General features: G+C 36.5%; 1 protein-coding gene across 2 annotated transcripts in view; it reads left to right on the top strand.

Annotated features, from left to right (window-relative positions):
* The first annotated feature begins 1761 nt into the window (after positions 1–1761).
* The window catches only part of SPESP1 (sperm equatorial segment protein 1), an 80360-nt gene continuing 59062 nt past the window's right edge, over positions 1762–23059 (top strand). The window contains exon 1 of one of the 2 annotated variants that reach the window (XM_068554554.1): positions 1762–1875. In XM_068554554.1, the coding sequence (XP_068410655.1) occupies positions 1806–1875 (70 nt within the window). In that variant the 5' untranslated portion in view covers positions 1762–1805. The remainder of the gene's footprint in view (positions 1876–23059) is intronic. The other variant, XM_068554559.1, reaches the window with a different exon arrangement.

Genomic DNA, 23059 nt, shown 5'->3' on the forward strand with positions numbered 1-23059 from the left:
TTCCTTTGTTCCTGCATTCCCTTACTTTTCTTAAGATCATTATTACTGAGACCTGTTTAAGGGCAAGCACTGTGGCCAGGCTTAGATCACAAAGTGGTTTAGGCCAAAATGGCTTCTCTTATGTCGAAGCCATTCCTGGTTCTCCTTCTCCTGGGACCCCCTAACCTACCTGCTTACATCTCCTCAGGCAATCTCATACATGCCTACTTCTAAATGTTGATGCCTCCTAAACCTCCAGCTCCATTCTCAGCTACCTCCAGAGCCCTATGTCCATCTGCTCACTGGACAGGCCACTCCAGTAGGAAGTCCCAAGCCCATCTCAATAGAACAATGTTGAAACTAAACTTACCTTCTTCCTCCACCCCTGCCACCCCTGTATCCCCCATTTCACACCGCATGTGAGGTGACCAAGCTAGAGACATGAGCATTCATGTCTCTCATTCCTCACTTTCAATTAATTTCCCAGTCTTGTTGATTCTAGCTCTAAACGTCTCTCAAATCAGTCCACATGTCCCATGTCCTCTGTCACTATGAGTTCAGGTCTGTATCAATGAATGGTGCCTGGATTACTGGATCAGGCTCCTAACTTGGTTACCTGCCTCTAGTTTTGCTTCCCTCCAACCCACTTTTGTTTTTGTTTTTGTTTTTCGCCATGCTTCATGGCTTGCAGGATCTTAGTTCCCTGACCAGGGATCGAACCCAGGCAACAGCAGTGAAAGCCCTGAGTCCTAACTATGGGACCACCAGGGAATTCCCCCTCCAACCCACTCTTGACACTGCAAGGATAGTAAGCTTTCTGAAGTGCAAATCGAATTACACCTTTCCCAGCTCATAACCTTGCAGTCTTTCCCCACTGCCTCAGAATAAACTCCAAGCCCCTTGCTTCCTGAGGCAGAGGTATGGGTGTCTGTAAATTTACAAAATTACCATACAGTAAAATTGATTCTACAGTTCTGTGACTTTTAACACACGTATAGATTCTGAGGCCACCACAACAATCCATCACCCTCCCCCCCAAACCCCTCATGTTATCCCTTTATAGTCAAGCCCTTCCCCATCCTTAACCCCTGACGACCACTGATCTATTCTCTACAGCTATAGTTTTGTCTTTTCCAAAAAATGTAATGCAATCTTTTGAAAAAAAGCCCCTTAAGGCGGCTTTAATGCTTCTACCTAGCTCTCCTCCCTCACCTCCAACAACTGCCCCTCCCCCGCCCTTGCAATTAGACTGAACTATTTTCAGTTCTTGGGGAGCTCCAAGCTTTCCTCCATCTAGGCAACCTCCCCGATCCCTGCCCTTTGGAATAGGGGGCCCCTCCTCTGTTCTGAACAGTGCCTAGGGTTTCCCCATTACGGCACTTCCACGCTGTTGTAATGGCCAGGTTATTTATTGATCTCGTCCATCAGACACTTCCTTCTTCGCAGAGGCCTTGTATTAGGCACAGCTACAAGTCCAGTTTCCCGCATGGGCCGACACCACCACACACCCACCCTTAAAGCCCCAGTATTCCCCGGGGTGTCAAGACTTTCGGAGGCCCGCGAAGCCTCAGCAAGCATGTGCACGGGGGAGGGGCGAGGCGCCGCGACCCCGCCCCCTCTGCGCGGCGCTAAGAGCGGGCGGGGCCACGGCCGTTCGCGCTCCCCTCATCCACCGTTTCTGCGCTTGCGCGCTGGAGGCAACCGTTGCCTGGCGCCCGCGGCCTTGAGGTAGGAGCGTAGGCCGCCGACGCCCTCCGCTTTCGGCCTGAGGTAACCGGCCTGGCGGCCCCAGGACGTTTTCCACGCATGGCGGAGTGCTGCGGTCGATGCCCATGAAGTTCGCAGTCCTTCTAGTTGCGCTGTTGCTATGGCCTTCGTCCGTGCCGTCGTATCGGAGTGAGTGACCGGCCCGAGGTAGCAGCCACCCCAGGGGACACTGCTGGGGGAACTTCCCGGGTTTCAGGGCCCGTCCGAGACCCGGCTCTTCTTTTTCTTGGTCCTGCGTGCCTCCCCAGCCCCACTGTCCAGGGGCCCTATACCTCTGGTACTGAGGTGTGTCCCTGTCCTACTCCGACCCCACCTGCGCGCGACCAGGCAGTGATCCAGGCAGTGGATCCCAAACGTGACCGGGCTGCGCCGGGCTGGGTCCCTGGGGCTGCGGGGGTGACCTCTTCACCCCGGCGGAGACGGTCCTTGCTCCCCTGGCCCCGTTTACCGGAGAGTCGCTGCAGCTGTGATAAAGCGGGGTGGGCCACCTGCGGCCAGAGGGCCCGGGCGGCCGGCTTTGGTTTGGCTGGCTGGCTGGCTGGGCATGGTTTTCACATTTTTAGCCGTGAATGTGAAATGTGATCTTTCGTGACTTGCGCAAAAGTACGAAATTCCAATTTCATTGTTCGTTAAGTTTTCCTGGAACGCAGCCAGCTCATTCTTTCGTGTATTGTCCAGGCTGCTTTCCCGCCTTTTAACAGCAGAGTCCAGTAGTTGCCAGGGAGACAGGATGGGCTGCAAAGCCTGAACTATTTGCTCTCTGGCCCTTTACAGAAAGAGTTTGAGCCTGTGGTTAAACAGGGGGAGCGTGTGGATTGCGGGCAGCTGTCTGGGACGCTCGCTGACCTCCTATGCACTTCCACAGAGCATCGTCGGGTGCACAGGATTCAAAACCCTAGCTGAGCAGAATTACAGCTTCCCACTTGTCCCTCCCCGATGGCTGAAAACTAATAAGGTCATATTCAGGGGTGCTGAGACTATCAACATCACACGGACACCTCGAGGTGTTTGTGTCTGATAGCTGATATTCCAGATGGGACCATGAGGCCTGTTCATCTAGTCTAACGGTAGTTTATTGTAGCATCTAGTAATGTTGGGGTTTCATTTAACTATCTAACTAAATAAAATTTAACCGGTAGGTGTGAAAAAAGTACTAAAGTACACGCTAGCTATGCAGAGCTGTATTTCAGACTTGTTAGAAGGTCTTAGTTAAAAATTAGATTTCAAAAATGAAAACACAGCACAACCTAAGTCATAAATAGTAGTGGATAAAGTTCTGAATAAAGTGCCCTAGATAACTAAAGTTAACCCTTTCAATACTAGCCCTTATGATAGTTGATTTAAACAAAAGTCTTCATAAAATTTTTCTTTTTTGTGGTAAAGGAACAGAACATACTGAAGAGGATAATTGTCTTTTCTTGCTGTCTAGTGGTCATTATTACTAACACCAGCTATTGCCTTTTGGTAGTTGTAGAGCAGTAGGTCACAACTGACTAACATATATGCAGACTTTAGTTGAAGTGACATTAATACTGTCACACAGTACTCTCTGAGATTGCTGGTTAGCAATACCTGGATTCTCAACTCAGCACAATCTCCGGCCTAACTCCATAATTTCATGGCCTGTGCTTTTTCTTTGTACCCTCTTAACCTAAACTTTCTTAAGGCTTGTAGGAAATGAAAAGATACTTCTCAGAAAAAGGAATGATTTTGTGTTGAAGATATAGATGATACAAGACATAAGGAAAATATATACAGATCACAGATCATAGAAGATACCTTAGAAAATGTACTTTACGTCTTTTCCATGGAAGGGCTTAAGGGGTATGTAGGGCCATGCTAACATGGCTACTTTCTCTGTGAAACTAGGCTTATCATTGTGTTTGATTTAAGTCAGTTATGTACTCTTTATTTTGTATGTCCAGTATTCCAACAGTGTTGGCAAGAGAGTCATATAAAAGAAATGCTCTCATGCCAAAGTAAAGGCATATAGGTTTTCATAATGAAAAGTGCATCTTTAACAATTTTTTTTTTTAGAATACAAGACAGTTTTGAGGTTATCTTATACAAACATCACAGGTATGTATTAAGTAATTACAGTTGTTGAAAACATCAGTACTTCTTGTAATTACTCATACCTTTTTAGTTACAAGTACTTTTTTTAATTTTTTTTTTATTTTTGAATGTGTTGGGTCTTCGTTTCTGTGCGAGGGCTTTCTCTAGTTGCGGAGAGCGGGGGCCACTCTTCATCGCGGTGCGCGGGCCTCTCACTATCGCAGCCTCTCTTGTTGCGGAGCACAGGCTCCAGACGCGCAGGCTCAGTAGTTGTGGCTCACGGGCCTAGTTGCTCCGCGGCATGTGGGATCCTCCCAGACCAGGGCTCGAACCCGTGTCCCCTGCATTGGCAGGCAGATTCTCAACCACTGCGCCACCAGGGAAGCCCACAAGTACTTCTTGTAACTACTCATACCTTTTAAGTATACCTTATACTCTTTTTGAGAGTTGGGTGTACAGCAGTCTACACTTGTCTACATACACATAGATCCTGATGATGCAGGATAAACATCTTTTTACTATGTACTTAAATTTATATATTTAATTAATTTCCTTATATTTGATTTTTCCTTAGTTTTAGTTGTATTTTTTCAGCTTTAAAAATCATGCCTCTTTAATGCATTGCATTGTACAACTTGCTTTTTTTCTTTTTAAAGAGAATACTTTTTGCTTTTTTAAAAAAGTGTAACTTCTAAAGTAATATTAACATAATAGTTATATATTTAAGTACTATTAACTACTATTAAAATAAATTATATAATTTGCCTTTTATAATTTTAAGTCACTAGATATTCATGGGCCTGAAGCTATAAACGCAAGAATATGAAATATTAGTTTTAGGGCCTTTTTTTTGGTATCTCATGAATAACTTGTTTTTTCCTAGTCATCTCTTTGGATAAATCAGCAAGAGTAGAGGTAATGATAGAGGATTGTTTTAATAGGGTAACAAAAACTCTTAACTTGGTTCTCTAGGTTTGTGTTAAAAGAAGGCTCAATATGTGAGTCTTTTTTGTCTTTAGGACGGCTTTTGTCCTAATGGACCACAGAAGGCAAGGGAAGTAGTAGTAAGGCAATAATTATTCAAATCTATTGGCAATTGATGGAGTTGAAAAGGAAAAATTGGAAGGAAAAGCAGATTCCTTTTATTTCAAGAACATTAAAAAGGTAAAATTCGCTTGGTTCTGGTGCTGCAAGTTCACTTTTCACTGTTTCAAGGACCAAGGCCATGGCACTTGGGAGAGTCTTTCAAACCTGTGAACGGAATGTCATGACACACTTCATTAATGTTTTAGATAATGAGGAGCATGTCTTCTAATGCGAAGGTCCAGAGGGTGGCCTTTGGAGGTATAGTAGTTTCATTAGCCTGTCTATTAATATTTTATGGGGAAAAAGTTCTGTTTTTCTGTTCTTTTGAGCTGTCTTCTGTGTTCTTTTGATAGGATCTCATGTATTTTTTTTTTTTAATAAATTTATTTATTTATTTATTTATTTTTGACTGTGTTGGGTCTTCGTTTCTGTGCAAGGGCTTTCTCTAGTTGCGGCGAGCGGGGGCCACTCTTCATCGCGGTGCGCGGGCCTCTCACTATCGCGGCCTCTCTTGTTGCGGAGCGCAGGCTCCAGACGCACAGGCTCAGTAATTGTGGCTCACGGGCCTAGTTGCTCCGCGGCATGTGGGATCTTCCCAGACCAGGGCTCAAACCCGTGTCCCCTGCATTGGCAAGCAGATTCTCAACCACTGCACCACCAGGGAAACCTAGGATCTCATGTATTTTTAAAGACTTCTTGTTTCCTGACATTAACCAGTTGTATCAAGACCACTTCGTATATTCTGTGTTCTGAATGGGATTAGCCATCCGTTTGAGGAGACAAAGTAGAACATGGTATTAGAGACCAAAGTACCTGGGATGCATATCAGTGCTGGGTGATATTATTATTTAGGTTATTTTACTCAACAGAACTAGAAGAGAGATATTTCAAGGTCATGAATTTGTTTTGGTTCTGATTAAATTTTAACATTACTCATTGGATAACTTTCTGATTTTTAACTCTTTACCTAAACTAAATTTGTATTCCTTTTTCAAAATATAATTTAGTGAAGCTGTTTTGGTTATCTGTTGCAGCATAAAAGACCATCCCCAAATTTTATTATTTCTCACGATTCTATGGGTTGTCTGGACTCAGCTGGGCAGTTCTGCTTCATATGGTAGAGTTGAGGAAGCTCAACTTGGATGAGAACATCCAACATGGCTGCTCATATTCCAGGGTCTTTCTCTACATGACTTCTCATCTTTGAGTAGTCTAGCCCGAGTGTCTTTATACCATGGCAGCTTGCTTCCAAGAGGGAGCTTTATAAGCCCCCTGTACGCAAGCTCTTATAAAGCCTATGCAGTGTCAGATTTGCTAATGTCCTATAACAGGCCAAGACAATCACATAGGGAGAGCCTGTTTTCAGTGGGGGAAGAAAGACACTACCCAAAAACATAAATACCAAGAAGCGCAAAGCCATCAAGTTATAGATCTTCTTTTTTTTTCAGCTTCATTGAGGCATAATTGACTAATAAAATTATAATATATTTAAAGTGTACAATGTGATAATTTGACATATGTGTATGTTGTGAAAGAATTCCCACCATTGAGTTAATTAGCACATATCACCTCACATCTTTACATTTATTTTTTATTTTTTATTTTTTAAAGCTTGATGGTATTCACATTGCTTAATTTGTGTCATGCTTGCTTTCTTTCTTTCTTTCTTTCTTTCTTTCTTTCTTTCTTTATGGCTGTGTTGGGTCTTCGTTTCTGTGCAAGGGCTTTCTCTAGTTGTGGCAAGTGGGGGCCACTCTACATCGCGGTGCGCGGGCCTCTCACTATCGCAGCCTCTCTTGTTGCGGAGCACAGGCTCCAGACGCGCAGGCTCAGTAATTGTGGCTCACGGGCCCAGCTGCTCCGCGGCATGTGGGATCCTCCCAGACCAGGGCTCGAACCCGCGTCCCCTGCATTGGCAGGCAGATTCCCAACCACTGCGCCACCAGGGAAGCCCCATCTTTACATTTTTGTGTGTATCATCAACTGTTGTCACCATATTATACATTAGATCCTCAGGCTTTATTTTTCTTATAACTGAAAGTTTGTACCCTTTTACCAGCCTCTCTCCCTATTGCCCCTATCCCCAACCCTAACATTACATTTCTTTAACAAGGACATTTAATTAATATAAACATAATTACTTGTTTGTTTTACCTGCCAGCAAAAATTAAAATTTGCGTTAACAAATTATAGGAAAACTGCTGGAAGAATAACAAGATGCAATGTTTCTTTTTGTGATCATTTTTTGAGTACACACCACTAATGAAGCATAGTTATTACAACTTTGATTTGAGTTGGAAGTACTTCAGCTCAGTTATTCAAGTTCATTTTAATTTGAAGGTGTTGGTGTTTTAGCTGGCAGTTCTTACATGATGACAGCTTTCAGGTATTAATTCTTACTTGCAACACTTAACTTCTGTAGAGTATGGGAAGTCTATTCTTTGTGAGCTCATTTCATGACATGGATGGAAAATACAAGCAATTTGTTCTCCAAAGTTAAGACATTCAGCCAGAGTCTGGCCCACCTATAAATGATTCAGTGTGTGCGTGTATGCTAAGCTTTATATACATGAGTTCTTTATTGATAAAGCCATTCTGGTTTTCGCTCTTGTGGTAATAAAAATCCTAGTTATATTTGAATCTTTTAAAAGATTAGCATCCATGATTTTGGTTAAATTTTGGGTGCAATCACCAGTTGCTATATCAAGATTACAGGCCAAGGGCAAAGTAAAAACATATGAGTTCTTAAAGCACAATGACCAGACATATTCCATTGAACTTTAATTTTTTTTGTCATTATGTGAAAAGTTTAAAAATTGATCTTTCCTTCTTTACTGAGCTACTAGGTTTCCCCCAGTTATATGGAACATTTTGCTACTACTTTTAACTTACCAGGTATTTAATGTTATACCAATTTTTTTGTTTAAATTAACAATATTATTGGGCTTTAAGGCCTTAGTTTTTTAAAACATAAATTGCATTTTAAGCACATGATCAGATAGCAGCCATCTTATATTGAGAGATATAGATTTTTTTAGAATTCCATCTTGACTTGTAGTGTTTTTGAGTGTGTTTCTTTGTACTGCCTAGGTATTACATTATGTATACATAACATCACAATCTATTGGTATCAGCATTTTACCAGTTTCAGTGAAATGTAGAAACCTTACCTGCCTTTATGTTCTTTTACCCTCTCCCATTCATAATATAATTGTCATATATATTTCTTTTACATACCTTGAGAACCATATCAGATAGTATTATAGTTTTTGCTTCAACTTTCAAACTTAATTTGGAAAACTCAAGAGGAAAAGAAAAGCTCACTGAATTTACCCATATTTTTCCTCCTTCCGTTATTCTTTCTTCCTTCTCAACGTTCAGGATTCCTTCTTTTATCATTTCCTTTCTGTTTAATGAGCTTCATTTAGTCATTCTTTTAGGGTAGGTCTTCTGGCCACAACTTATCTTAATTTTCCTTCATCTGAGAGGTCTTGATTATCCTTTCATTCCTGAAGGATATTTTCCCTTGATAAAGAATTCCTAGGTTGACAGTCCTTTTCCTTTTAACACTTGAGAAATATTATGCCATCTCCTTCTGACCTTCATGATTTCTCATGAGAATTCAAATTGTCATTTAACTTGCTTCTTTCAAGATTTTTTTCTTTGTCTTTAGAGTTTTCAGAAGTTTGACCATGATATGTATTGACATGGATTTCTTTGGGTTTATTCTGTTTGAGATTCACTCAGCTTCTTGAATCTGTAAATTCATGTCTTTTGCCAAATTTGGGAAATTTTCAGCCATTATTATGTCTTTGAATGCTTTTTCAGACTTATCCTTTTTCTTTTTTCCTTTCAAGGCTCAGATGACATGAATGTTAGATCTTTTCATTGTAGTCTCACAAGACCCTGAGGCTCTGTTCAATTTTTTTTTTTCATTTTTTCTCTGTTATTCAGATTGGGTAATTGCTAATGTTCTGTCTTCCACTTCACTGCTTCTTTCCTCTTTTCTGCTGTTGAGCCTACCCATTGAGTTTTTCATTTCAGTTATCGTGTTATTCAGTTCTAAAATTGAATTCATCCTTATATATTCTATTTCTTTGCTGAGATTTTCTATTTATTTGCTAAGACTTTCTATTTTTCATTTGTTTCAAACATGTCCATAATTGCTTGTTGAAGCATTTTTATGATGGCTACTTCTAAATCCCTGTCAGATAATTCAAACATCTGTATCATCTCTTACATCTCTTTAGCTCTTCTGCTACAGATTTAAATAGACCTCTGACACCACTTCAGTGGTGGATGGGGAGTGTTGCGTTGTTACCACAGGGTGGAGAAGAAAGTCCTAGCTCCTTACTTAGTCTTCTCTACTTGAAGAGAAGAGGTATTCACACTTTCAGTGGCATTTCTGTGGGATAAGGGCAGAGGGGTCGGGGCAGCTCAGTGAAGCTTGATGAGGGTGAAAGTCTATGTTCTCCACTCAGCCTTTGCTGGTGGAGGGGTAGGGTTGCAGTGTTTTCTGTGGTTTTGGCTTCTTAAAAAATTTTCTGTCTTGCTCGGCTATTCTTTTCCTGGTCCTTTGGCTATGCAGAGAGCAGTCTTTTCTTGGAGCCTTTTTTGTCTGTGTCCATTGGTGCTTCTGGATTGCCAGCATCTCCAGTCCCCAGTCTAGGGTATATGTGGCAAAAAGAAAACCCAGGGAATTCACTGCTGTGTCATTACTCAGGTCCTGAAGTCCCTAGTTGGTCTCTCTTCCTCTCTCCACCTTTCCAAGTCTTCTTATCTCATGCTTGTCTTGCATATAATGTTCAGGGGTTTTAACTGTGCTTAGTAGTAAGGATATGGGGAAAAATACATGTTTTCTATCTTTTTGGAAGTGGAAGTCCAGATATATTGTTTTAAAACATTTTATTTGGGGCTTATGGAAGAGGCAGTGTGTTTTACAAGTAAACAAGAGTACCTAAGTAGGACATGCATGGGAATTATGTGATGACCTGTTTTTATTTTGGTCAAAATATGTTGGAATTAAGCTTACAGTGCTTTTGTCTATATTATTTTCCAGTTTGTGTATAAGGTACTAGTTGTTGGAAAGGAGAGAGAAGTCCTAATTGACTATCAGATATCTATTTAAGTTATTTAGATAGAATTTTATCTGAGTAGTGATTCATAGTACTCTAAATAATTTAGAGAGACTGTAAATAAATTCAATGTTTTGAGAGTTTATCTAAAATTGTCCTTTAATTTTTAATTATTATAGGCAATTAACCATTGTACATTATTTTACTAGCAACATTCTTTTTACTTTAAAATCAGTTTGATGCCAAACCTCAAGTTTTTTTCTTTTAAAAGTCTTTAGATAAATACCTATGCTATTAATCTAAAATTGTTTTAGTTTGCAGGTTCATAATTAAGAATGTCAGTAATTATAACCAAGTTAATGTCAAAGTAAAATACAATTCATATTAAGTATTATCAGAGAACTATAAAAGGTAAAGACTCTACACAGAACATTTTAATGGAAGAATTCTGTTGGTCCTTGTGACTTTACAGTATTGTATAAGTTTTATAATAACCAGTTTTTAAGATACCAAGTGTTTGGTTTATAACACATTTCAAGTGAAATCCCATATTCACATTTTATTTATGTGTTGTTCAATACAGTTCTTGAAAAGTTTAGCTATATGGACCTCAAGTGCAAAAACCCAAATTCTGCATAGATTTGGATGTGCCCTATTTGCTTTCCAGTTTTGTATTCTGTGATAACTACACAATCACCATACAAGTAAAACTCATAAAAATACTTTTTTAAGAGTAAAAGTTTTAAAAAGACCTAAAATTGACCAATATTCTTCTGAAATTTTAAATTGTTACATTAAATAAGGAACTTCCCAAAGATATATTAAAATTACCTACTTTTATTATAACCCTATATTTTATTACCCTTTGAAGTAAAGATTTTTCATATTAAAGCTCCCACATTTGAGGTTATATATGTTTTAAAAGAAATCAACCCCCCCCTGCCCTTTTTTAACCAAAGGAGAAGTGGGAGTGGTTTAGTTTTCCTCTTTATTCGGCTTAGAAACTATTGGTTCTTTGGCCAAGATTTAGGGTGACATGTTTTTTCCTTTTTTAAAATTTTAGTCTCAAAGGAACTAGGTGTGTTTCTAAATAAGCTTTTTAATGTTAGCATTTTATTGCTGTCATTACGTTTTATTGTAACTTTTGGCATGCTGTCACTTTTTAGGAGCATAAAAACTCTCCCCCCACCCCTTTTTTGAGAGTAAGGTTTTTCTGGAAAAAATTGTTAGTTAAAACACTTAGTGCATTTTAGCTTTACTGATTAGAAAATCTCTCCAGAAACAGATAAAGGTGTAGCCTTCAGGATGTTTACAAAAAATACATTTATATATTTCCATTCTTTTAAATAGATGTTGTAGAAGAAATTTTTTTTCACACCTATTACCAAGTGAAGTTTTATTCAATTAGATATATTCATGCAATTAGATATTTTAATTGGTGCTTAATGGTGCATTTTTAAGAACTTGGGACTTCCCAATATCATTTTCAAAACTTGATTAGTGTACAGTATATTTGCACAGATAACAGAGCACTAAGTTTTCTTGGAGTGGTTTTTTATGCAGTTTCTTGAGCAAATAAAATAAGCCAGTTAATTTACATATGTTAAAACCATTATTTATAGCTTAAAATGAGTAACTAAACCTAAAAATCATATTTTTTAATTAAAAAAAATTTACAATATCTTTGGTCACATAAACCATAGTTTCTTAGCTGTGATGGGGAACCAAACCACTCCTAACTCTTTGGTAGAAGAAGAAAAATCTTATGAGTTCTATTTTCAGATTCATAATCTTAAATTTAAGAAATTTTATATTAACTTCCTCTTTAAAGTAATAAAAGTTGTGGCATAATGAAACTGGTAAATATAACTCTTGGTTTATATATGTCTTCAGTTAGCTCTGCTAACTAAAATGAAAATAACATCTTTGATAAAATTAAATTTTATAAATTCTGGTTCTTTAAAAATGATTTTTTAAAATCGGTGTTAATGTCTAGTAACTATAATGCAAAACAGTTACAAAAATGAGATTTTAAATATATAATATATGTAGAGTAAAGTGCACAATCACAATGTATGGCTTAATGAATTTTTATAGTTAATGCTCCTGTGTAACCAGTGCCTAAACCAAGAAACAAAATATTACCAACTAGTTTACAAGCATTATATTTTAATGTATGCAAATATATAAAATCTTGCATAGAAATTTAAATGACTGGAATTTTCTAAATTTCTTGCACATACAAAACTCGGTTTACCAGAAAGAACTTGTATAAAAAAGAAAGGTTTGTAGTACATGCATAACCTTGTATAGAAAGGTTATGCGCATAACCTTGTATAGAAAGGTTATGCACATAACCACATGAGTCATTAGGTTAATCAAATAAAATTCTTGACAGTGACAGATCAAACTGCTTATATTTTTCATCCATCTGATAAAGTATACTAATAAAAAACAGCCTTCCCTTAAACTCTAGTATTGTAATGCTGCTACCAAGAAAGAATTGTCAGTTAAAACATCAACAATCTCAAATTAAAATTAAAGAATCAGAATAGAGAATACATCAGATAACTGTATATTTAACAACAAAACAATTTAAAAAATTACAAGTAACCCCAAACAAGATAATTTGACTGTTCATTAATTGGAGTAGAATGTAGTCAAATTATACAAAGGCAATTGTAATATTTAACCTTGTTATTGTGTAAATACTTTTATGCTAAGTTTTAACATTAATAAGTTGTTATTGACAGAACCAATAATTATACCAGTTTTAATCAAGATTTTCAGCTAAAGTAATAGTTGTATGGTTTATCATGTTACAAAAAGGAATGCAGTTATAATTTAGATAAGGGGTTTAAAATTAAAGTAAGTATGCCTTAATGTTAAAATTCAGTTGGAAAAGAACAGTAAAAATTAATGTCTTTACATATATATTTTCTAGTTCTGTTGACTAAAATGGCCTAAGAACAATGTCAGTCCATAAAGCCAATCTTGAAATGCACCTCTAGCCCATAGACTTTTTTCTCTAATATTGTGTTCCACTAAAAGAAACCAGAACTTCTTGAAAGGATACCTGATTTTCTTAGGCAGATTATACTTAGGCAGATAAAGTACAGATTGGAGGGGTAAGGGTAGAAGTGGGGTAGGAGATGGGAGGGAGGCAGGCAGCAGTAACTGCCAGATAGCAAGCAAGGATGTTTTGAAAATTCAGAGGCTCCCTCAAAAGGACACAAGAGGCAGCTTACAGTGGCTCCAGCTGACTAAATTGTGACCACTTGAACATAAAAAAAGAAAAGATAATATTATAAGTTAAGACTGTAAAAAGCCTATGAGTCATAATGAAACTCAAAAATATAAGAACTATTTTTCAAATAATGAATACTTTACTCAGGTGAATTTTATTCTAATATTTAAAGATATTATTTACATTTAATTTTATTTATGTTCCTAAGGTAAGCAAAAGTATTTCCATACACAAAAACGAATACAGATCAATGCTTACAAAAAGACCATACTTTCTTCCTGTAGAGTATTTATAGACAGGCTCATGATTCTTTTGCTGCTATCCCAGAGGCTCCCCTGCCAACAGGATTCACATATTAGAAGATAAGCTACCATATTGTTTCAGAAGTCAATGAAATGTGTCAAGATGGTCCATTCACACTAAGGAGCCCTCCCAACTGATCCTGATGGCTATACCACACAGGATAAAGAGAACTTGATGCTCCAAAGCCAAGTGAATTTAACCTTTTATATGTGCTTAATATATATATAGAATTATACTTTTTCCTTAAATTTATTTGCTTATTGGTAGGTTTACCAGTTGTTGCTGGTTGCTACCTTAAATTCTCTTCTTGCCCTATGTGGTTCTTGAAAAGAATGGAGTAGATAAAAACATTCCCAAAGACAATGTTAGAAGCCAAGGACTTACACACCAGGTCTTCTGCTTTCCTGGTCCAAAATAATCTTACTTTGTAAATTTCATTTGCAACATTTAGTCTTAGGAGGTAAAATGAAAAATAATTTATTTGTGTTGCTTACTCTTCAGATGAAAAATAATGTTCCAGATTCTTGGATTTGTGGCTTCAAGGCCAAGAAAATTTAATGACTTAAAAATGTATGAGGCATATCTTAATAAAAAAATTTTTTAAACACTGATCAAGTATAGTAGTATGTATAGTATGATTGTAGTTATGTAAATATACATAACTTGAAAGATGTTATAAAATGTATATAGCATGGCAATACTCCTCAAATTGATCTACACATTCAACACAGTCCCTATCAAAATCCTAGCCTGCTTTTTTTGTAGAAATTAACAAACTGATACTAAAATTGCTATGGAGTTGCAAGAGACCCAGATACCCATAACAATCCTGAAAAAGAACAAAGTTCAAGGAGATTTCGAAATTTAGTATTACAGCTGCAGTAATCAAGACCGTGTAGTACTGGCATAAGATTAGACATATACATATAGGAGTTTGGGATTAACATATACACACTACTATATATAAAATAGATAATCGACAAGGACCTACTATATAGCACAGGGAACTCTACTCAATATTCTGTAATGACTTATATGGGAAAAGAATCTGAAAAAGAATAGAGGTGTATATATACATATAACTGAATCACTTTGCTGTATACCGGAAACTAACACAGTATTGTAAATCAAGTATACTCCAATATAAAATAAAAATTAAATTTGAAGAGAAAGAAGAGAATAGAAAATATAAAAGTGTACCACACATAAAAAAAAAAAAAGAATAGACATATATATTAATGGGATTGAATTGAGAGTCCAGAAATGAACTCTTACACTTATGGTCAATTGATTTTCAACAAGGATGCCAAGACAATTCAGTGGGGAAAAGAATAGTCTTTTCAGCAAATGGTGCTCGGACACGAGGAAAAGAAAATGAAGTTAGACCCTTACCTCAAACCACATACAAAAATTAACTCAAGCTGGATCATAGATCTAATGTAAGAGCTAAAACTATAAAACTCTTAGATGAAAATGTAGGTGTAGATCTTTGTGTCCTTGGATTTGGCAGTGGTTTCTTAGATATGACACCAGAAGCACAAGCAACAAAAGAAAAAAAAAAGATAAATTGAACTATATCAAAATTTAAAACTTCTGTGCTACAAATGATAACTTTAAGAAAGTAAAAAGACAACTTACAGGGGCTTCCGTGGTGGCGCAGTGGTTGAGAAGCTGCCTGCCAATGCAGGGCACATGGGTTCGAGCCCTGGTCTGGGAAGATCCCACATGCCGCGGAGCAACTAAGCCCGTGCCCCACAGCTACTGAGCCTGCGCGTCTGGAGCCTGTGCTCCGCAACAAGAGAGGCCGCGATAGTGAGAGGCCCGCGCACTACAATGAAGAGTGGCCCCCGCTCGCTGCAAGTAGAGAAAGCCCTCGCACAGAAACGAAGACCCAACGCAGCCATAAATAAATAAATAAATAAATAAAAGAGAACTCACAGAGTAGGAGAAAATATTTTCAGATCATATAAATGATAAGGGACTGGTCTCCAGAATATATAAGAATTCTTACGACTCAATAATAATAAAGCAACTCAATTAAAAGCTGGGGAAACTATCAGAATAGACATTTCTCTAAAACAGATATACAAATGGTCAACAGGCTCATGGAAAGATGCTTAATATCATTAGCTGTTAGAGAAATGCGAGTCAAAACCACAATGAGATAGGACTTCACACCCACAGAGATGGCCATATCAAAAGGACAGACAATAACAAGTATTGGAATCATATGGAGAAATTAGAACCCTCATATACTGCTGGTGAGAATGCAACTGCTTTGGTAGTTCTTGAAAGGATTAAACATAATCACTAAAAAGTAGAAATGACCCAAATGTCCATCAACTGATGAATGAATAAACAAAATGCGTTACATCCGTACAATGGTCTATTATTTGGCCATAAAAATGAATGACATACTGATATATGCTACAACATGGATGACCTTGAAAATATTATGCTAAGTGAAAAAAGCTAGTCACAAAAGAACACATATTGTATGATTTCATTTATATGAAATGTCTTGAATAGGCATTTCATAGAGAGACAGAAAGTAGATTAGTGGTTGCCTAGGGCTGAGGGGTAGGGGTGGGCTTCTTTTTGGGGTGATGTTTTAAATTTAGATTGTGGTAATGGTTCCACAACTGTGGCTATACTAAAAACCGTTCAATTGTATACTTTAAAATATGTAATAGAGAAACCATGAAGATATTTTAACATTGCCTAAGATTATAATTTTCTTAAAGTTATGTTAATGTGATGTTATTTTAGAGATTGATAAAATCCAATAAAAGAAAATTAATAGAACATAAACAAATTTAGTTAAATTTATGTGATCTCAACTTATATTATGCCCTTTAGTAAGAACCAGTTAGAAGTTTGGGGGCTTCCTGAAAATTGGAGCTGTTTAACGACAATGTTTATGATGTTGTTTTAGATAAACTTCAGATTTAGAAATTTAGAAAAATATGGTTAAAGCAGTATCTTTTATTATTAAAAAACTGCCTGCTTTGCCTAAAATAAGAACTGTTTTTACTTGTCCAGATTTTCTCCCTAATTATTTTTGGACTATTAGCCAAAAGCAAACAAACAAAAAGCAAACTTAAACCAAACCAAAACAAAGAAACAATAAAAAACAGTCTTTAGACCAGCAGATTTATCTTAAACATAACATGGAGTTTAGTTTTCCTCTACAGCATTCTTCTTTAGAAATTTTTTTGCGTGTGATTATTTCCTTAAGGTAAATTGTGGGAAGTACAATTAATTTACATACTTGCCAGCATTTGGTCCATTCATTTAATCATTCATTTAACAGATGCCTTTTGACTGTCTACTATGGTGCTAGGCACTGGTTAGAACAGGGGAAACAGAAAACAAAGCAGACATGGTCACAGCTCTCAAAGAGCTTATAATATGTAGCAGTTAGCAAACATTAAATATATACATAGTCAAAATTATCCCAAGTTTTATAAAGAAAAGACCAGCATGCTAGAGAGAGACTAATGAAAGATCTGGGGATCAGAAAGTAAGGAAGTTACTTCTTTTACTAAAGAAGTAACATACGCACATGACAATCCTAGGTTTTATTGTTTAAAAATTTTTTTTGCCTAATTGGTAAAAGAAAAATTGTTTTTAACTTGGCGTTTGTTTATGGATAGTGAATTTTAGCAAGTTTTCATGCTAATTGACTTTTATGTTATTCCTTAACCCTCTTCTTCCTCCTTTAATTGACTATTCTATGAGGAGGAAGTGTGTATTTTGAATGTATTGTTTGTTGATTGAAGTTTTATATTTCATTACTCATTTTAAATCATGATTTTATTATTTTCCTCAGAATAAACTCAAAATTAATTAATTTGCTTTTTTACCTCTGTGTGAAGTGAATATATTCCTTTGTAAGTCATTGACTGTCACTTCCTACCCATACTTTGTGTTAAGAAAACGTTAGGGACTTCCCTGGTGGTCCGCTGGTTAAGACTGTGCTTTCACTGCAGGGGGCGCAGGTTTGATCCCTGGTCAGGGAAGTAAGATCCCACAGCGTGGTGTGGGAAGGAGAGAGAGAGAGAGAGAGAAGGAAAGAGAGAAAGAAAGAAAACATGTTAAATTTGGATCAGTTATTTTTAATATTGCCAATACATCTTAATACATGAAAGGGATATATTTTGGTCCAGTTGACAGTAGAGCAAAATTTTGTATATTTTACCTATTTATTTCTGATATTTTAGTATTCACGTGTATTTAAAAATAGAGCTGTATTCCTTCAGAACAATTTTATTATCATACTTTTACTATTTTGCCAGCATCCTAGTGTCATCTTTTTATGACAACATTGTGTAGTTGTTATGTGTACCTGCTTGAAGTAAGGCAGCCTGTGTTTGAATCCCTTATTACCACTTATAAATTAAATATAATATCAGGCAAATTACTTATCCTTTCTAGGTGTCCTCTTTTTCCTCTTTATAAAAACACTTCACTGGACTTCTCTGGTGGCGCAGTGGTTAAGAATCCGCCTGCCAATGCAGGGGACACGGGTTTGAGCCCTGGTCTGGGAAGATCACACATGCTGCGGAGCACCTAAGCCCGTGTGCCACAACTACTGAGCCTGCACTCTAGAGCCCGCGAGCCACAACTACTGAAGCCCGTGAGCCACAACTACTGAAGCCCGCGCGCCTAGAGCCCGTGTTCCACAACAAGAGAAGCCACTGCAATGAGAAGCCCGTGCACTGCAAAGAAGAGTAACCCCCATTCGCTGCAACTAGAGAAAGACCGCTCGCAGCAGCAGAGAGCCAACACAGCCATAAATTAATTAATTAATTAATTAATTAATTAATTAATTAAAAAAACATTTCACATCCAAAGCCTTTAGTATAGTGCCTGGCACATAGTAATCGCTCAGTCAGTCAGAGCTGTTATGGTCTTTTCAATCACTGTTTTCCAATTTCCCCTTAAGATTTCATGCTACTTTTGTTCCTACAGTTTTACTATTTTGTTTACTTTTCTGTTATTTCTGTCATGTGACTAATTCTCCCTGTACTATTTCAAGAAGAAAAGTGCAGACAGTCCCAAGCTCAGCTATTGATATAATCTCCATATCTGTGATTCCTGTTAAACCTCAAGCCTGCATTAGCAGGTAGCCATCCTGCTTAGTTGAGGCACTTTCCAGGCAGCATTATGGCTTCTCAGGGTGGAAGAGATTCTTACTTTAGCCACATTCTAAGACATTGCAGTGTTTGGTTGGATCACTAACTGGTGAACATAGAGGGAATATTATAAAGTACACCAGTGTAGACAGCAAATATCCAAAGTATAATAACCAAACTTCTAGCAGAGTAGTCTGGTCTTTGTAAGAATTTGAATTTTGTTCATCTTTCTAGCACCTCCTGAAGAATGGGGAATAGCAGATTTTCACAGCGGCCAGGGCCATTTGTAGGGATATTTGAGCCTTGATTATCTTTTACTACCTTGCTTTGTGAACATTTAAAAAAATTTTTATTTTATATTGGAGTATAGTTGATTTACAATGTTGTGTTAGTTTCAGGTATACAGCAAAGTGATTCAGTTATACATATACATATATCTGTTCTTTTTCAGATGCTTTGTGAACAATTTTATAATGATCAAATTGACTGGCAAGACCAGTCAATATGAAATATGTAGATGTTTTTGGAGGAAAAAAGCAGGAGGTGGGAAGTGTGTGCGGAGAGGATGGATTTAACAATAGAACAGTGTATAGACAAAGAGTACATGAAGAGGGGAGGAAAAGCAAGGTAGAAGGTAGGGTGCTCTGTTTTTAGGCAGCCATGAACAGGATTTTTAGTGTTGCCTGAGTTTCAGTATAAAGGGATTATGAGTACTTCAGTTCTTTTAGGAATCAACTAGCAATAAGTATCACCTATTTCTGTCCTTTGACAGTCTAATTTGCCTAATAGTAACCTGGGTATCCTATTTACTACTTTGAGAAGAGACAAGTTAATTAAAAATTGAATGTTTAGCAGACTGTAATCTAATAGCAATGTCTTTTAAGAAGCATTTAAACCACTGTTGGTTGCAGACTTTAGATTTGCTTGTGAATAGTTGCCCAGAATTGAAATTTTTCCAAAACAGGTTTTTAAAAACATTTAATCATGGAGAAGTTTAAATATATACACAAGTAGAAAGAATGGTATAATCTTCATATATCTATAACCAGTTTCAACTATTATTAACCTATAATTAATCTTGTTTCATTGATATTTCCACCCACATTCCTTTCCACCATACCTCCTTGATCCCTCTCCCCAAGGCTTGGTCCCTCTCCCCAACTCCTAAGACTTGGATTATTTAGAAGCAAATTCCAGACATCACATAATTTTATCAGTAAATATTTCAATATAAAGCACTAAAATATAAGTACCTTAAAAAACTACAAAATGTGAATTTCACACCTGAAAATAATTTCTTAATATTATCAAATATCTGGTCAGTGCTCAAACTTTCCTGATTCTCTCTTTTCCAGTTTAATTGAATTCAGATTCAAATAAGATTCATGCATGTAATTCATTGATATGTCTGTTAATTCTCTTTTAATCTGTAGTTCCTCCTTCATCTCTATTTTTCCCCTTGCAGTTGTTGAGGAAATTGGATCATATGTCCTATAGTTTCCCGTAGTCTAGATTTTGCTGAGTGTATGCCCATGGTGTACTTTATATTTTCTTTTGTTGTCTCTTGTACTTTCCATACATTGTTAGTTAGATCTAGAGAAACTTGTTAGATTCAGGTTTGACCTTTTTTGCAAGGCCACTTCATAGGTGGTACTGTGTTCTTTTATCAGGAAGCATATGTCTGATTGTGTCTTTTGTGATGTAAATAATCATTGATACATTGCAAAATAATTATATTCTAATTATAAATGGCTTCTTCATTTATTAGCTGGAATAATTCATAAATTGAAACCTTCCCTCACCTTTAGCTGTGTTTCAATATGCAGTTGCATCTATTTCTGTATTTTCTGTTCCATTCATCTGTCTATTCATGTACAATGCTATACTATTTTTATAATAGAGGCTTTGTAATATATTTTAATATATAATAGGGCTAGCCTCTTGTCTTTCTGGCTATTCTTACTCTGTTCAAATGAACTTTATAATCTATTTTTATAACTTCATTAATATTATTAACATATTAATGATATTTTACTAGGAGCATATTAAGTATAAAATTAACAGAGAATCTGACATCTGAGCATCTTTATTTTGAATCTTCTGGTCTTAGAACATGGTATGTCTATTTGTTGAAGTTTTCATTATGTCTTTCAGAAGATTTTACTATATTCCTGTATCAGTTTTCTCTGACTGCTATAACAAATTACCACAAACTTGGTGTCTCAAAACAACAGAAATTTATTCTCTCACAGTTCTAGAGGCTAGAAATCTAAAATCAGCTTTACTGAGCCAATATTAAGGTGTAGGGCAGAGTTGTGGTCCCTCTGCAAGCTCTAGGAGAAACTATTTTCCTTGTCTCTCATTCTTTACCTTATGGCCGCTTCACTCTAATCTCTGCCTCCTCTTCTGTGTTACTTTCTCCTCTTCTGTGTGTATTTCAAATATCGCTCTGTCTCTCTCTTATAAAAACACTGGATTTAGATCCCTCCCAGCTAATCCAGGTTAATCTCCTTTGTCAAGATCCCTAACTTAATCACAGCTGCACGGACCCTTTTTTCTTTTCTTTTAAAAAATTTTTGTTTATCTACCTCTCTGTTCCCCCCACCACCAGTTTTATTGAGTTATAATTGACATACAGCACTGTATAAGTTTAAGGTATACAGAATAGTGATTTGACTTACATACATCATGAAATGATTACCACAGTAAGTTTAGTGAACATCTGTCATCTCATATAGATACCAAATTAAAGAAATAGAGAAAAAAAATTTTCCTTGTGAAGAGAACTCTTAGGATTTACTCTCTTAACAACTTTCATATATAATGTACGTCAGCGTTATATTTAGCGTATTGTACATTACATCCCTAGTCCTTATCTTATAACTGGAAATTTGTACCTTTTGACTGCCTTCATCCAATTCCCCCTCCCGCCCACCCCCACCTCTGGTAACCATAGATCTAATCTCTTTTTTCTGTGAGTTTGTTTGTTTGTTTGTTTTTGAAGTATAATTGACCTACAGCACTATGTTAGTTCCTGTTACATAGTACAGTGATTGGATATTTCTGTACATTTCAAAATGATCACCACCATGAGTCTAGTCACCATACAAAGATATTACATAATTATAACTATATATTATAACTATATTCCCCATACTGTATATTTCATACCTGTGACTCGTTTATTTGTAAGGTAACATTTACAGGTTCCAGGGATTAGGACCTGATCTCTGGATGTCTATATTCAGCCTAGTATAATTCCTCATATAAATTTTGGACATGTCTTTTTAAATTTATGATTTGATATTTTCTTTCATTTTTTGTTATCATAATAGCATCTTCTTTCTCATTTTATCTTCTAACTGGTTTATATTTGTATATTGATTTTTGTGTGTTGATTTTATAACGTGCTACTTTACTAAATTCTCTTACTCCATGTAGTAGCTTTTCAATGGATTCTTTTGTGTTGTCTCGATGTATAATTATATCATCTGCATATAAAGATAGTTTTATCTTTTTCTTCCCAATTCTCATGCTTCCAGTTATCTTATCTAATTACATTGACTGATACCTCCAACATGATGTTAAATAGTAATGGAGATATTAGTATTCTGATCTTGTTCCTTATCTTTAGCAGGAGAGCTTCTAGTGTCTTTTTACTAAATAGAATCCAAAACCTATTTCTTTTTAGGGATTTAAATTTATATTTTAAAATGAGAAATGTAACCAGTTTTGCCTTCATAGAGAATAATATTATCTTATATAGTGCTCTGTAGCTTTTCAAGTGTTTTCAAATAACTAATTTATTTAGTTCTGTGAGATAAAAGGGCAGATACAGTATCTTAATTTCATAGTTAAGTACATGTTCAGAGAAATTAGGTAGTTACCTAAGGTCATGATGCTAGAAACTGGTAGAACCAGGACCAGAATGAAAGGGTTTTTTTGACTGCACTAGGCTACAAATTCATTTTACTTAATATTTTCCTTCAGGAAAACTCTAGATTCAGGACAATGCATTTTATAAATATAAGAATACATAAATAAGTTATTTTCCTTTTTAAAATGTGACTTTTAATGGTTTACTGTGTTAAGTGATTGTGTGTGTGTGCTTAGAGAGTAAAACATTATAGATAAGTCTAATGACCCCTTTAATAACCAACTTCAGTCCCATTCCCTCTCCTCTGGGGCAAATGCCCACATGAATTTGGTATGTCATGCTTCTAATCCATTAAAAAAGTTCTCAATTCACAGACAAATGTATGATGCTATGTCACTGATTCATAAAAATTATAAGAATAATATATAAATCTACCTTATGTTCTATATCTTTCTTTTTTCACCCATCATCATCAAATGGACCTCGGGGTATGCAAGACTTTTCTGAACATAACATAATACGCAGAGTCTCC

Source organism: Eschrichtius robustus, chromosome 1 (assembly GCF_028021215.1).
Source record: "Eschrichtius robustus isolate mEscRob2 chromosome 1, mEscRob2.pri, whole genome shotgun sequence".
NCBI classification, from domain to species: Eukaryota; Metazoa; Chordata; class Mammalia; order Artiodactyla; family Eschrichtiidae; genus Eschrichtius; species Eschrichtius robustus.